Genomic DNA, 14,388 nt, shown 5'->3' on the forward strand with positions numbered 1-14,388 from the left:
GTGCGCGCGGCGGCAGCGGCGGGACGCGCGCGGCGCCATGGCGGCCGCCGAGCGCCGCGCCTTCGCGCACAAGATCAACAGGTAGCGCGGCCGCCGGGCCCCTCCCGGGCCGCCCGCACGTGTCCGAGCCCCGCCCCGGGGCGGCCCGGCCCTCCCCGGCCCCGGCGCCCCCGATTCAAGCCCCTTCCGCCCGGGCCGACTCCGGCCCGCTTCCTCCGGCGGGGGCCGGGGGCTGCGGGAGGCGGGGAGCGCGGCCGGGGTCCCCGCTGGGGCCGCGGCGGGGCTGCGAATGCGATGGCGGCGGAGCCGAGGTCCGCCCTGGGCGCCGGGGGGTGGGGTGGGGGGACGCGTGGGGGCTTGTCCGGGGGGCCTTCCTGGAGGCGGCGGCTCAGGGAGAGCGGGGACCGGGAGCCCTCCGCGTCCCTCGCCACCCCCCGGTCCTTCCCGGGTCCCCGAGCCCGAGGGCATGGGAGCGGGAGGGGCCTTCGCGACCCACCCTCTTTCCTGGCGCGGGGCTGGGATGCTCCTGGAACCGGGATTTGGGAACAGGGATGGTGCTCTTGGAGGCCATTGAGGCCCCTCGGGAAGTTTCCCGTGCTCTTCCCCCGCTGCCAAGGTCCCGTGCCCAGCTGTCTGGGGAGCAGGGGACAGCTGTGGATGCCCTCCCCCGCCACCTCCCCAGCCCTGCTTCAGGCTCTCCCAGCGGCGGCTGGACGCGCTGGAGATGGATGGGTGATTGAATGGAGGGAGTGGGGGCTGGGGACCCAACCAGCTGGTGGGCAGACGGGGGAGGGGACAGGCGCCAGGCGCTGGGGGATCCATTTCCGTGGCCACTGGAGATTGTAAGAGACTCAGCCCGGGAGGGGGAGGTCAGACTGGGGCTGAAGAGCCTCTCCCCCATCTTTGCCTCCGTGGCCAGAGTCTGCCCAGGGGTCCTCTCTACAGGGGAGGTGCTGGCCACGCCCAAGTGAGAGAGCGCCCTGTGGGTCCAGAGCTGGCCTGATGGAGACACAAGAAAAGATCCCACCCTTGGTGGCAGATACAATGGGGTAGACAGAGGAGTAGCACAATAAAATAGATTATGTATTAATGATAAGTGCCAGTGCTATGGGGACACACAAGGCAGGGAAAGGAGATGGGGATGATGGGGGCCATTTTAGATATGAGAAGCAGATCAGGAAGGCCAGGATGATAAGGTGACAATTGAGCAAAGTTCTGAAGGAGGTGAAGGAGGCATCCGTGCCCATATGTGGGGGGAAAGCAATCCAAACACAGGGAAAGGCAAGTGCAAAGGCCCTGAGGCAGGAGGAGGCATAGTGTATTTACAGGTCATCTGAGGAGGCCAGCCAGTTTGGAGCAGAGTGAGGAAGGGGACAGTGCGAGCAGATCGTGCGGGGTCTTGTGGGTTGTGGGGAGGACCTTAACTTGTATCCTGAGTGAGGTGGGAGCCATGAAGAGTTCTGAATATGTGGATGTGACCATGTGTTTGGAGCATAGTAGTCAGGCAATTTTTATGTTCTGTTATCTTTATGTTCCCAAATTGCCTCTCTGTCTTGGACCTTTGGCTTCTCTGAACACGTTTCTTTGCCACTCAGTCTCTGTGTTCTTGGGTCCTGGCTTCCACTCCAGTAAAAAAGGGAGGTCCTGGGTCCTGCCCTGGGGAACAGATGCTACAGAGCCCAGGGTAAGAAGAGCAGAGAATGATCCTGGGGCCCCAGTGAACCACAAGCAAAAGGCTCACGTCTTCTAGCCATCCTTTGCCAGGGCCTCCAGAGCAGCCTAGTGGACACCCAGGTGTCTACATGCTCAGATCTGGGCCTATATTCATCTATTCAATCATTCAGTCATTCATTCCACGATGCCATATTGACCCAAAAGTTAAACAGTCCCCCAGTTTCCTAATGAACAGATTCTTAAAAAAAAAACACACAAAGATTTGGGGGGACAACTTAAAACTAAAAGTAAATAACATGGACAAACATTACTGTATGCAATATAACTTGTTCATTTTTTCACTTATACTGTTTAAAGCAAAACACAATATGGAATGGTGATAATGGCCAGCGCTTATAATATGTTTATGGCTGGCTGGTCCCCGGGAATGCCATTTGTCACCAGAGCCTGGTGACATAGGTATAACTATAGAAAGCTGGACTCACAGTCCAGTGACTGTCGAGTGTCTCTTGTGGGGAAGTGAGCCCAGGAGTGTGTGGCCCCAGGCTTCAGAACAATCTCAGAAACCGTGTCTCTTCCTGCCCCCACATATCCCCCGTTCTTCCAGGCATCTGATAGCGGCATCTTCATTCGGCCCCCCAGCTGTCTCCTGCGGGGCAGGTGGCATTTCTCACTCAAGGAAATAGTGATTTCATTGGAGGCGTGGGAGGGCAAAGAGACATGTATTGACCAAATTCCAAAGGTGCCTCTGGGATTTCAAGGAAATGTCTCCCTCCCACCCCTGTCCCCAAATACATCTGCAAACGTGAGCACACACACGTATTGTTACTTTCTACCTTTAAAAAAATGGTGACATCTGACATGCATCTAGAAAAATGCAAAGTTTAAATAGTAGTTAGTTATAGAACCAATGCCAAGGGGGCGCCTGGCCGGCTCAGTCAGTGGCGCACGGGACTCTTGATCTCGGAGTCATGGGTTCGAGCCCCACATTGGGGGTAGAGATTACTTTTTAAAAAATTAAAAAGCAGGGGTATCCGGGTGGCTCAGCCGGTTAAGCGTCTGCCTTCGGCTCAGGTCATGATCCCGGGGTCCTGGGATCGAGCCCGGCATCGGGCTCCCTGCTCAGTGGGGAGCCTGTTTCTCCTCCCTCTGCCCCTCTCCCTCCCCCTGCTCGTGCGCTCTCTCTCTTGCTCTTTTGTGCACTCTCTCTGTCTCAAATAAATACATAAAATCCTAAAAAAAATGAAAACACAAAACAACAACAAGACAATAAATACCAGGGGAAAAAGTCACTGGGGTCAAAGGCAGAGATGAAGGCAGTCTCTATCTCCTGGGCCACCCAACCTAGCCGCCCCTCCTGATCTGCACCCAGTTCCGTCCCCCAGGGAATTGCCATGCTGATGGCAGCTGCCCCCACTTCCTCACTTGCGTTATGGTTTCTCCAGCCGGGCTGGTTCCCTGTGCGCCACGCCTGCTTAGAACATCTTATCGATGGAATCACATGGGGTGTCGAGGCTGTGTGCCCAGAGTCTCTCACCCGACATAATGTCAGGAGGAGGAGGGCTCGTCTGTGCCGTCGATGGGCAGGTGCATCCTTTTTCATTGCTGCATACTATTCCTCCTGCCCGCGCACAGTCTCTATCTTCGGTCAAAAAACATGTGCGTCTTTTCACTTTGGGGTTGTCATGACCGGGGCTGCCGTGAACATTCTCAGCCTCCTGAGCATCTACGCCTCTGCGTGGAATTGCTGGATTGGCTTATCTTCAACTTTGCTTGGTCATTGCAGACGGTTGTCGAAAGGGGTTCCCCCAGCAGCAGATGAGAGTTCCTGTCGCTGGCAGGCAGATCATTTGTCTTTAAACTGTTCTGCCAGTCCAGGAGGGCTAGGGTGGGGTATAAAGAGGAATCTCTTTATGGTTTTATATGGATTCATAGTCTTCCCTCACTTTTTTACTCAAGTGGGAACACGCAGCGTCAGAGGCTTATGCCATTCTCGTTTCTGGTTTTTTTTTTTTTTTTTAAAGATTTTATTTATTTGTCAGAGAGAGAGAAAGAGAGAGAGAGCACAAGCAGGGGGAGTGGGAGAGGGAGAAACAGGCTCCCCACTGAGCAGGGAGCCTGATGCGGGGCTCGATCCCAGGACCCTGGGATCATGACCTGAGCCGAAGGCAGACACTTAACTGACTGAGCCACCCAGGCGTCCCTCGTTTCTGGTTTTATCTCCTCCTCCCCTGTGGGGATAGATTTCTGTTAATCCGACCAGCCCTGGGGTGAGGTCCACAGTCTCACATGAATTCCCAGTGATGCCACTGCTTCATCTCTCTCCTCTGAGTGTCTCTGTAGGATTGTTGACTTTCACCTTAGGAGGTCTTGTCTCAGCAGTAGCTGTAACCCACCACCTGATCTTTGCGGTGTCTCTCATTGCAATCCTGAGGTCACTTCCTGAGGAAAACCAGTATATTCAGCTCAACATTTTGCCTCCTTTTAAGAGATGTGCTCCGTGGGGGTGTCTGAAGCAGATCTGATGTGGGCGTGAGAAAGAGAGGAATTGGGGATGACTCCCAGGCGTTGAATTGGGGGTCCTGAGCATCCCCAGAGGGCGGGGCTGCCCTTAGGGAGACGGGGAGGATGGCAGGAGGGCAGGTTATGGTCAGGCTGCATGCCTGCAAGACCCCACGTGGGCATGCAAAGGAGGCAGGTGCCACACAGAATGGACCCAAGGATTGTCCTTGTTTGGGTGGTCCTGAAACCTGGAGGCTGGATGGGACCACTGTGCGGGGGGGGAGCTGAGCATGGACATGGGAGAGGCAGGTTTTGGAGCCCCTGTTTTTGGCCCTGTTCCCCAGCATGGGCAACGTGGAACACCACGTGCTGGGGGGCACAGACTCTGACTTCTGGCCCACAGGGGTTTGATTCTTGGCACCTACCGCATTCGGCTCTCTAACCCCAGAGGCCTCCCGACCCGCCCTTTTCTGAGCCTCACTCCTCTTCTGGCCCAGCATAAAAAGCAGGGCCAGAAATTCCAGTTTCCCAGGATCCTTTTAAGGCAACTTAGTGACAGCAAGCCTTAATTGAGCACTTACTGTGTGCCGAGCCTTATACTCAGAACAGTTCGATAAGGTGTGGGTACTGTATTGTACAGTACAGAGGTCCAGAGAGGGGATGATACTCATCCATGCTTGCCCAGGCCCAAGTGCAGAGCCCTGTGACATAGGAAAGTGGCTCCCATGGCCACAGTGTTGAGGACCGACCCACTCGGGGGCCATCTCTCCAAGGCCAAAGACAAAATGAAGTGGGAATCCTGGCTGTCCCTCCTCCCCTCTCCCTGCTCTGTTGGTGCCCTGGTCCCAGCATTTTCATAAACCATCCCCCAAGACCCTGTGTGCCCAGGCTTCCAGAGGAGGCGGCCCCAACTTTGGGAATTTGAGGACAAACAAGCTCATTTGGAACACCCTTTGAATTTCCTAGAAGATCCTCCATCAGCTCCCTCCACACCCCCGAACAATAGAAGCAAGACTCTGGGACAGTTGAGAGAGAAAGTAAATAGAATACAGAGGCAGAGGAGTGAGGCTGAGATCTCAGCTGGAGGCCCCCATGATGGGTCAGGGTCATGGTCAAGTTTTGTTTGATGGATTTTTTTTTTTTTTAAATTTATTTGACAGAGAGAGACACAGCGAGAGAGGGAACACAAGCAGGGGGAGTGGGAGAGGGAGAAGCAGGCTTCCCGCCGAGCAGGGAGCCCAATGCGGGGCTCGATCCCAGGACCCTGGGATCATGACCTGAGCCGAAGGCAGATGCTTAATGACTGAGCCACCCAGGCGCCCCTGACCTATACGGATTTGAATTCAGAGGCTTCCAGATGACCCCCGTTGGTCCCAGTCTCCCCCACCCCCACCTGTCTTCCCTGAGCCCACCGCACACATTCATCTCATCGGTGGTCCGTGGTTTGTGATCAACATAGTACTTCCGGGGGGGTACAACTTTTCATTATGAAAACTTCCAAGCACAAAAGTGGAAAATGGGAGCAAGGCCCAAATACCCAGGCAATTGCCTTCTCAATTTTAAGAGGGATTGAGGCCCAGGGGCTCCTGGGTGGCTCAGTTGTTAAGCGTCTGCCTTCAGCTCAGGTCATGATCTCAGGGTCCTGGGATCGAGCCCCGCATCGGGCTCTCTGCTCAGCGGGGAGTCTGCTTCTCCCTCTCCCACTCCCCCTGCTTGTGTTCCCTCTCTTGCTGTGTCTCTCTCTGTCAAATAAATAAATAATATCTTAAAAAATAATAATAAATTTTAAAAAAGAGAGATTGAGGCCCAGAAAGGGTATCCCATCTGCCCAAAGCCACACAGCTAAAATTTCTGGGGCTTCTCCTAACTCACGGTGGATTTTGGCAAGTTGGAGCAGGAGGGAAATGGGGAGGGATTCATTCCCCTCAAGAAAAATTTATTGAGTACCTACTGTGTGTGGGGCTGGTGCTGGGGCCTGCATGGGGACCACACAGCCCTATTCCTGCCTTCATAGAGACCCCGGGAAGCAGGAGTCTCCATGCTTGGAGCACAGAGCCCAGCCACAGGGTCTTTGCATTTGCTGTACCCTTTGCCTGAATCCTCTTCCTCAGATAACTGTGCAGCTCTCTCTCCTTCCCCTCCTTCCAAGCTCAGCTGAAGGAATTGAGTGCCTGGGCGTACCAAGTCCCAGATTCCTGTGCTGCCCCCCTCCCCTGTGGGTCTTGCCCCTTCACCCTCCTCCTCCCTGACTTGGAAGGCCAGCACAGGTGAAGGTGGCCCAGGAAGGCCATAGCCCAGATCTTGGTTACTGGGTGTGCTCTGTGAATCATGCTGGTCTCTTAACACACGCTCAGGTGGGTGAACTGAGGCTCAGAGGGAGGAGTAACTTGTCCAAAGCCCCATAGCAAGGATGGGACAGGGTGGGTGGAGGTCCCCCAGATGAGGAAGCCGAGGCCAGGGACCAGGGGGCTGGCCAGCCAGGACTCACACCCATTGCTGGGCATCAGGGATAAAGAAGGATCTGTGACCCTCATGCCCTGCCGGGAGCAAATCCTTCCATCTGTGCTTGGCCGGTGTGGGGGGGTGGGGGGTTGGAAGGGCCCCAGGCCCAGCTTGGGGGGTCCTGGGGCCTCTGTATCAACCATAGCCCTGGGGCCCCGAGGCTGATCTCTGCAGATTCTGAAGTCCAGGTTCTCCTGGTCCGTGGCCTGGGTTTTTCCTTCCGCAGCCTGGATTTTCCTCTTGGAGAATGAATTTATTGGCCGGAAGTGGAGTTCCCAGGGCCACATCGCCCAAGTTGTCATGTCCTCAGTGGCCCCTTCCCTTTCCCCGCAGGACAGTGGCTGCGGAGGTGCGGAAACAGGTGTCCCGGGAGCGCAGTGGCTCTCCACACTCCAGCAGACGCGGCAGCAGCTTTCTGGGGGTACGTGTTTGGGAGGTGCTCCCCTTCAGGACCCTGCTCTCTAGCAGATGTGGGGTTCCGCTCTGCCTGGGCCTGGTCCCACCCACCCCTCCCACTAGTGTCCTGTCCTGGGTGGGACTGTCCCCACTCCTCTTTCCCTGTGGGTGGGGAGGGTAGTCCCCTCTCTGCAGCTGCTGAGGGGCTTGGGGGGGGCAGCGCCGTGGGTGGTCAGCCTGATGCCGCCCCACCTCCTGCTGCCGGGACCACCCAGATTGGGGGGTGGGTATGGGAGGTACTTCCAGCTGCAGCGGAGAGGGAGTGGGGCCTGAGGAATTGTCTTTCTTCGCAGCAGCCAGCTTGCCTTTCCTTCCAGCATAACCCTGCCCCTCCAGGCACAGGGGTGTGATTTCCTGCCTGGAAAGAGGGGCAGGGCAGGCCATGCTGGGATGGGGGTAGAGAGTCTGAGGTCACTGTCCTCCCTGGCTCCTCACAGCTCCAACACCCTCCATGGCTCCCACCGCCCTCTTGCTCGAGCCCAAGCCCACGCCCCCCCCCCCCCCTTCCCCAACCCCCAGGGCAGGGCCCACAGTCCCCTTGCTCCAACCCAGGTCCCACTGACTGAAGTCATTGAGCCCCTGGACTTCGAGGATGTGCTCCTGAGCCGGCCACCAGACGCCGAGCCTGGGCCCCTCCGGGACCTGGCTGAGTTTCCAGCCGACGACCTGGAGCTCCTGCTACAGCCCCGGGAATGCCGGACCACAGAGCCCGGGATCCCTGAGGATGGGTGGGTTCAGCCCCATGCCCTCCTTGTCTGTGACTCCGGACTGCCTCCGTGCCTGCCCCTCATCCACATCCCCCTTCCATCAAGCTCGCCACAGCCCCAAGTTCAACTCCTGGCTTGGCTGTGTAACCTTGGGCAAGTTACCCTCTCTCTCTGAGCTTCTGTCTCCACATCTCCAAAACGGGCAGAAGGGCAGGCCCTACCTCAGGCCACTGGACGGATGAACACCCTGCCCTGCCTCTGTTTACCCTGATTTTATTTTGTGCAGAAAGCTGGATGCCCAGGTGAGGGCCGCAGTGGAGATGTATACAGAGGATTGGATCATCGCTCATAGGAGGTGGGTCTGGCTCGGGGGCAGCTCCAGGCAGAGGGTCAAGAGGCCAGGTCTGAGCCCATTGGGCCAGTCCTCCTGCTTATCTGCCCACTGTCACTGCAAGGGCAGCTGGACTTCTCTGGTGGATCACAGGGAGGGTGGAAGGCCTGGCAGGCATCACATGGACCTGTGGGGTGCCTTCATCCCTGCTACCCACCCAGCCCTGCCTCCTCCTAGGTACCAGCATCTGAGTGCAGCGTATAGCCCCATCACCACGGAGACGCAGCGAGAGCGGCAGAAGGACCTCACTCGCCAGGTCTTTGAGCAGGACACTTCTGGGGATGAGAGGTCCGGCCCAGAGGACTCGGTGAGGGAGCCCCGGGCACGCGTCACCATAGGAGTGTGTGGGCTCTGGCCCCAGCTCTCGGTCACATGTGACGGGAAGTGACCCAAACGGCCTTGAACCCAAAAGGAAACGTGTCAGCCCCGTGAGTTAAAAGTTAAGGGTCATGATTATGAACACACATGCTTAGTGTGTACTAAAGGCTTTATACTTGTCCTCATCTTTCATCCTGGGAGGCAAGGCTACTCCCGTTTTGCAGATAAAGAAACTGAGGCACAGCAAGGTGATTAGAGGAGCTTCACTGGCCCACTGGGTTCTGAGCCAGTATTCACCGGGCTCCTGCTTTATGCCCACAATAATCCTACCAAGAGTTACTGATACCACTTCCATTGTTACTAGTTTTAGATGTAGATGAGGATCCTGAGGCCCTTCGAGCTGGGTTCGGGGACACAGGGTCACAGAGCTGAGTGGGGCTTTGAACCAGGGTGGTCTGCCTCTGACCATATAGCTGGGTCAGGGAGGCCAGGCAGGTTACCCTGAGCCAGTGACAGTCCCCTTGGGAAGAACTCTCCCTCCCCTGTTGACAGGGAGCAAAGCCCCAGGGAAGGTTCTCACTGGCCCAGCCCACACATGTCCTTACCTTGGCCCCAGGAGGAGCCTCCCCCAACGGTGGTAAAGGAGGGGCGCCCTCCCAGGCAGAAGGTTCTAGAAAGAGGCTCAGCAAAGCCTCAAAGTGACCCTTGTAGCGGTGGCCCCCCCACCCCCTGGGCCTCAGCTTTCCCATCTACGCATTGGGCATGGGGACAGTCTCACGGGAGCGGGATTGAAGGTGCATCCAGCCGGCGCTCCGTGTTTGTGCCTCCTCACCGGCAGGATGACCCCCGGCACTCCTCAGGCTCCCCAGAGGACACCCCGCGGAGCAGCGGTGCCTCCGGCATCTTTGACCTGAGGAACTTGGCCGCTGACTCACTGCTGCCGTGGCTGCTGGAGCGCACAGCCCCTGAGGATGTGGACCGGCGGAATGAGGCCTCGCGGCGGCAGCACCGACCCCGCGCCCTGCTAGCGCTCTACCCGGCACCTGATGAGGTGGGAGCCCCCAGGCCCGCCGCCGCCCTGAGGCCCACCTGCATGCACCCGACCCTATATGGTATCCCACCAACATTCGCTGGGGGCCTGCTGTACACCCTGGGGTTTTTTGTTTTGTTTTGGGGGGTTTATTTTTTTTTTATCTTTTTTTTTTAAAGATTTTATTTATTTATTTGAGAGAGAGAGAATGAGAGACAGCACAAGAGGGAAGAGGGCAGAGGGAGAAGCAGACCCCCTGCTGAGCAGGGAGCCTGATGTGGGACTCAATCCCGGGACTCCAGGATCATGACCTAAGCCGAAGGCAGTCACTTAACCAACTGAGCCACCCAGGCGCCCGTTTTGGGGGGTTTAAAAAAATATTTATTTATTAGAGAGAGAGAGATCGAGAGTGCGGGCATAGAGGGCAGGGGCAGAGGGAGAGGGAGAGAGAGAATCTCAAGCTGACTCCCGCTGAGCGCAGAGCCCATCCCATCACCCGAAATCAAGAGTCAGAGGCTCAACCAACTGAGACACCCAGGTGCCCCTGGACACCCTGTTTTTTTTATTCAATTCCTTTTATTGGATGTCTACGACATGCTCTTATATTTATCCCAGCAGCATTTATTGGATACCTACCATATACTCCTATCGTCTTTCAACCAATACTTAATGTATGCTTGTGTATAGTCTTCTTAATTCAAACAGAATTTAATCAACTGATATTTATTGAGCACCTCCTATATATGCCTATATTGATCCAAGTGACATTTATTGGGCACCTAGTGTATACCCTGTGTTTTTATTCAGTGGCTTTTATTTTATATATACTCCTATATTTATCCACCCAGCATTTATTGGGCACCTATTATATACTGCTCTATTCAACCAATGTTAATTATGTGCCTATTGTATAATCCTTTATTTAATCAGACAGCATTGAAGCAACTCCTATATCTTGAGTACTTATGTTTACCCTACCAACTTTTTTTTTAAGTAATGTCTATGCGCAACATGGAGCTTGGACACACAACTCTGAGATCAAGAATTGAGGGCTCTACCAACTGAGCCAGCCAGGCGCCCCTACCCAACCAACTTTTATTGGGAATCTAGTGTATACACCTCTGTTTTCATTCAGCCATTTATTGAGTGCTTACTGTACACTCCTATGTTTATTCAATCGGTACTTACGGGGGGCCTAATATATATCCCTCTGTATGTCCAGTCAGCATTAATCAAATGTTTTCTGTAGACATCTATGTTTATCTAACCACCTCTTAGTAGGTCCCTATTGTATGCCTCTGTATTTATTTGACCAACATGGATGGCAAGCCTTGGAGGTACAGACATGAACAGGATAGACTCAGTCCCTGCCCTCAGAGTTCACAGCGTAGTGGGGGAGAGACCCTCCTCCCAAGAAATCGCAACCCAGGCCGAGTGGTGCCGTGATGAGTTGCCGGATATTGGCCCTCACATGGCCCTCTGTGTCCCAGCCATGTGGCCCTTTGCAATAGGGCATGGTGAACACCTGGACAAGGAGCCTGCTCAGGCCTCAGGGGTCAGGGAAGGCTTCCTGGAGGAAGTGCCGGCTAAGCTGCTACCTGGATGAGGAGGGGACAAGGAAGGGCATCCAGGCAGGGGGAATACAAGGAACTGCAAGAAACTAGTCAGGCTGGGGGTAGAGCTGGTCTCAAGCCACGCATCCCAAGCCCTTCTTAAAGGACGTGTCCCAGCTGCCCTCCCTGGCTCTCGGCAGGACGAGGCCGTGGAACGCTGCAGCCGCCCCGAGCCGCCCCGGGAACACTTTGGACAGAGGATCCTGGTCAAGTGTCTGTCGCTGAAGTGAGTGTGCTGACTCACCCCCTCCCTTCAGACGTGCGAGTCCCCACGTAGGTCCCGGTGCGCGCGCACATGGTGCCCATTGCCCAAGCTGGGCCATGACTGTGTGCAGCCCTGAGACCCATGAGGCGGTCCGGGCACTTTTAGGTGGGAAGTAAAGACTTCCTTTTCTTGTTCTTCAAAGCCACCAGGCCTTAAGCACCGACTATGTGCCAGGCTCTGTTCTCAGCCCTTCACATGCATTACCCCTAATCTTGTGAGATAGGTGCGGGTTGGGGGGGAAACCGAGGCACAGGGTGGCAGTCATTGTGCGCGAGATCACATGACTTGCGAGGCCGGAGTCTGGCTCTCGCTCTGCTGGGACCCAGCCTGGTGGGGGCGCTGGTGACCCTGGACCTGGCTTCCAGCTGACCAAGGCCCCCTCCACATCAGTCCCTGGGAGCAGCCAGAAGTGCGTGGGAATGGAGCTGAACAGGATGTGGCCTTGGACCTAAGCCCAGCCCTGCCCCTCCCCACCCTGAGTTCCTGCCTGGATGGGGGCAGGAAAGGGAGGCCTTGGTCTGGCCTGAGGCCCGGGTGGGCCGCCTGCCCCAAGCACTAGGGCTGGGAACCAGCTCTATGAGTATCCAGTCATTCAACAAACACTCATTGAGCACCTACTGTGTACAGGACATGTAACCATGGAATGACCACACAGGGCTCTCTAGGTGGGGGGACATGGTACACCCAAAGGCTGGGAGATGTCTGGAGGGGAGAAAATGAGGCCAAGAGGTGGGCAGGAGTGGACCATGCAGGATTTTGTTCTCAGCACACTGGGGAGCCTCAAATTTTAAGTTTTAAGATGCTTCCTTAGACTCGCATGAGGAGTGGGAGCCAGCAGGGCAGAGTAAGACAGGAAGGTGGTTACAGGGACTATCCAGGGGAGTGAAGATGGGCCTTAGCCCAGGGTGGCAGAGGACACCCCAGAAAGGGGGGACAGGGAAGCCTAGGAGTTGAGAACTTCAAGATGGGGGTCATTGTTGTGCCAAAAGCTTCCTCTGTATCAGCTGAAGAAGGGCCATAGTTTCAGGGGAAGGGCTCTGCATGAGTTACAGGGCCAGAGTGGGGGGCAGGATCTCAGTGGCTCAGTTTCCCCTTTTGCAAAATGGGACAGGCTTTTCCTACAAGCTCTTAAGTAGCAATTCTTGGTGGGCCAATGGAAATCAGTCCCCACCAGCACCATAATGCACCACGCCTGGGCTGGGTCTCAAGAGGGAGTGGGGTGTGTGGGTGGTGGGAGTTTTAGGGACAGACTCTGCCAGAGTCTTCCCATTCACTGTAGGTTTGAGATCGAAATTGAGCCCATCTTTGGCATCTTGGCCCTGTATGATGTGCGGGAGAAAAAGAAGGTAGGAGCCCCTTTCTTCCCTTTCCTACCCCAACCTTCCGCCTTGTTGCAGGGCAGTGGGCTTCCTGGAGGTGGTGGCCCAGCTGCCTTTCATGTCCCCAGATCTCAGAAAACTTCTACTTTGACCTGAACTCGGACTCCATGAAGGGGCTGCTGCGGGCCCATGGCACCCACCCCGCCATCTCCACCCTGGCCCGCTCCGCCATCTTCTCCGTGACCTACCCTTCGCCCGACATCTTCCTGGTCATCAAGGTGCCCGCTGGGGCTGGGTCAGGGGGTGATAATGGTAAACGCCAGAGGGTGGCCCCTGCTTTCATGGAAGAGGATGGCCAGGTCACCAAGAAGGGTGATCAAGTCTCTTGTGGGGGAAGCACAGGCAGCTGGGTAGCCCAGAGGAAGCTCCTGACCCAACCCAGGTGGGGAGAAATCACGGAGGGCTTCTGTGGAGAGGTGACTGCTAAGCCGGGACCCATGAGTGGGCGGCCTGGCACGTGCAGATGGACATTTAGAATGTTTTTTAAGTTGAGAGTTTTTCAGTTTATTAGGGAAGAAAGACCTAGTTGGCACATTTGTGTGAGATCTTCTGTTTCTAGGAGTGGGCTCAAATTTCCTTCCCCAAGACGTTCAGTTGGGTTACACTAATGACATTAATTGAGCACCTACAGGCAGGCGCTGCTCATGGTCAGTCAGACTACACGGGGATTCCCACCTTTAACCTCACCGCAGCCTCAGGAGGTGGGGGTTGCTGTGGCCTCCATTTTACAGATGGGGAAACTGAGGTACAGAATGGGTTAGGGACCTCTTTAGGCTCCCACAGCCCCCAAGTGGTCAGGATTGGCATCCAGCCATGCTTGGAGTGGCCTCTTTGTATATTAACAAAAATATCAATATAGAGAAAATATGGAGACTTGGGTTTGGAGTGGGTTCAAAGGGGAGGGGAGGGGGCAGCTGGCCAGGCAAGCCAACTGCTAGTGCTCAATCCGGAGGACAGTGGGAGCCATGGGAGGTGTTGGAGCGAGAGCCCTAGCTGGATGGAGTGTCTGAGGGCCCACGAGGGGGCCAGGCGATTGGAAATGGGGTGGGAGGTTGGGGTCCGGACAAGGCCTCACTGGCCCTGCCTGCCCCCTCAGCTGGAGAAAGTATTGCAGCAGGGGGACATCAGCGAGTGCTGCGAGCCCTACATGGTGATGAAGGAGGTGGACACGGCCAAGGTAAGCCTGTGGAGGCTGGGCGGGGTGGTGAAGGGGTCACCGGGCAGGGTAGGCCTGGGGCACTGAGCTTGTGGGGTGTGTTGGGGGGTCTCCCCACAGAACAAAGAGAAGCTGGAGAAGCTGCGTCTGGCGGCCGAGCAGTTCTGCACCCGCCTGGGCCGCTACCGCATGCCCTTCGCCTGGACCGCGGTCCACCTGGCCAACATCGTGAGCAGCGCGGGGCAGCCGGACCGCGACTCGGACTCCGAGGGCGGTGAGGAGGCGGGGCTGCCTGGCCAGGGGCGGGGCTACTGGGAGGGGAAGGGGCGCCCTCTGCTGGCCGGACTTGGTACAAGGTCGAGTCTAAGTGTCTCTCTGGCCCTCCCGGCCTCCCA

The 14,388-nt window shown here is 56.2% G+C and overlaps 1 protein-coding gene across 6 annotated transcripts in view; it reads left to right on the forward strand.

The window, feature by feature from the left end:
- The first annotated feature begins 30 nt into the window (after positions 1 to 30).
- Positions 31 to 14,388, forward strand: part of DOCK6 (dedicator of cytokinesis 6) — a 42,379-nt gene continuing 28,021 nt past the window's right edge. For all 6 annotated transcript variants that reach the window (XM_021705108.2, XM_021705109.2, XM_021705111.2 and 3 more), the window contains exons 1-11: positions 31 to 81; positions 7,012 to 7,099; positions 7,687 to 7,862; positions 8,128 to 8,196; positions 8,410 to 8,539; positions 9,389 to 9,601; positions 11,334 to 11,419; positions 12,738 to 12,804; positions 12,906 to 13,055; positions 13,934 to 14,014; positions 14,114 to 14,267. In XM_021705108.2, the coding sequence (XP_021560783.1) occupies positions 38 to 81; positions 7,012 to 7,099; positions 7,687 to 7,862; positions 8,128 to 8,196; positions 8,410 to 8,539; positions 9,389 to 9,601; positions 11,334 to 11,419; positions 12,738 to 12,804; positions 12,906 to 13,055; positions 13,934 to 14,014; positions 14,114 to 14,267 (1,258 nt within the window). In that variant the 5' untranslated portion in view covers positions 31 to 37. The remainder of the gene's footprint in view (positions 82 to 7,011; positions 7,100 to 7,686; positions 7,863 to 8,127; positions 8,197 to 8,409; positions 8,540 to 9,388; positions 9,602 to 11,333; positions 11,420 to 12,737; positions 12,805 to 12,905; positions 13,056 to 13,933; positions 14,015 to 14,113; positions 14,268 to 14,388) is intronic.

Source organism: Neomonachus schauinslandi, chromosome 1 (genome assembly GCF_002201575.2).
Source record: "Neomonachus schauinslandi chromosome 1, ASM220157v2, whole genome shotgun sequence".
Classification (NCBI taxonomy): Eukaryota; Metazoa; Chordata; class Mammalia; order Carnivora; family Phocidae; genus Neomonachus; species Neomonachus schauinslandi.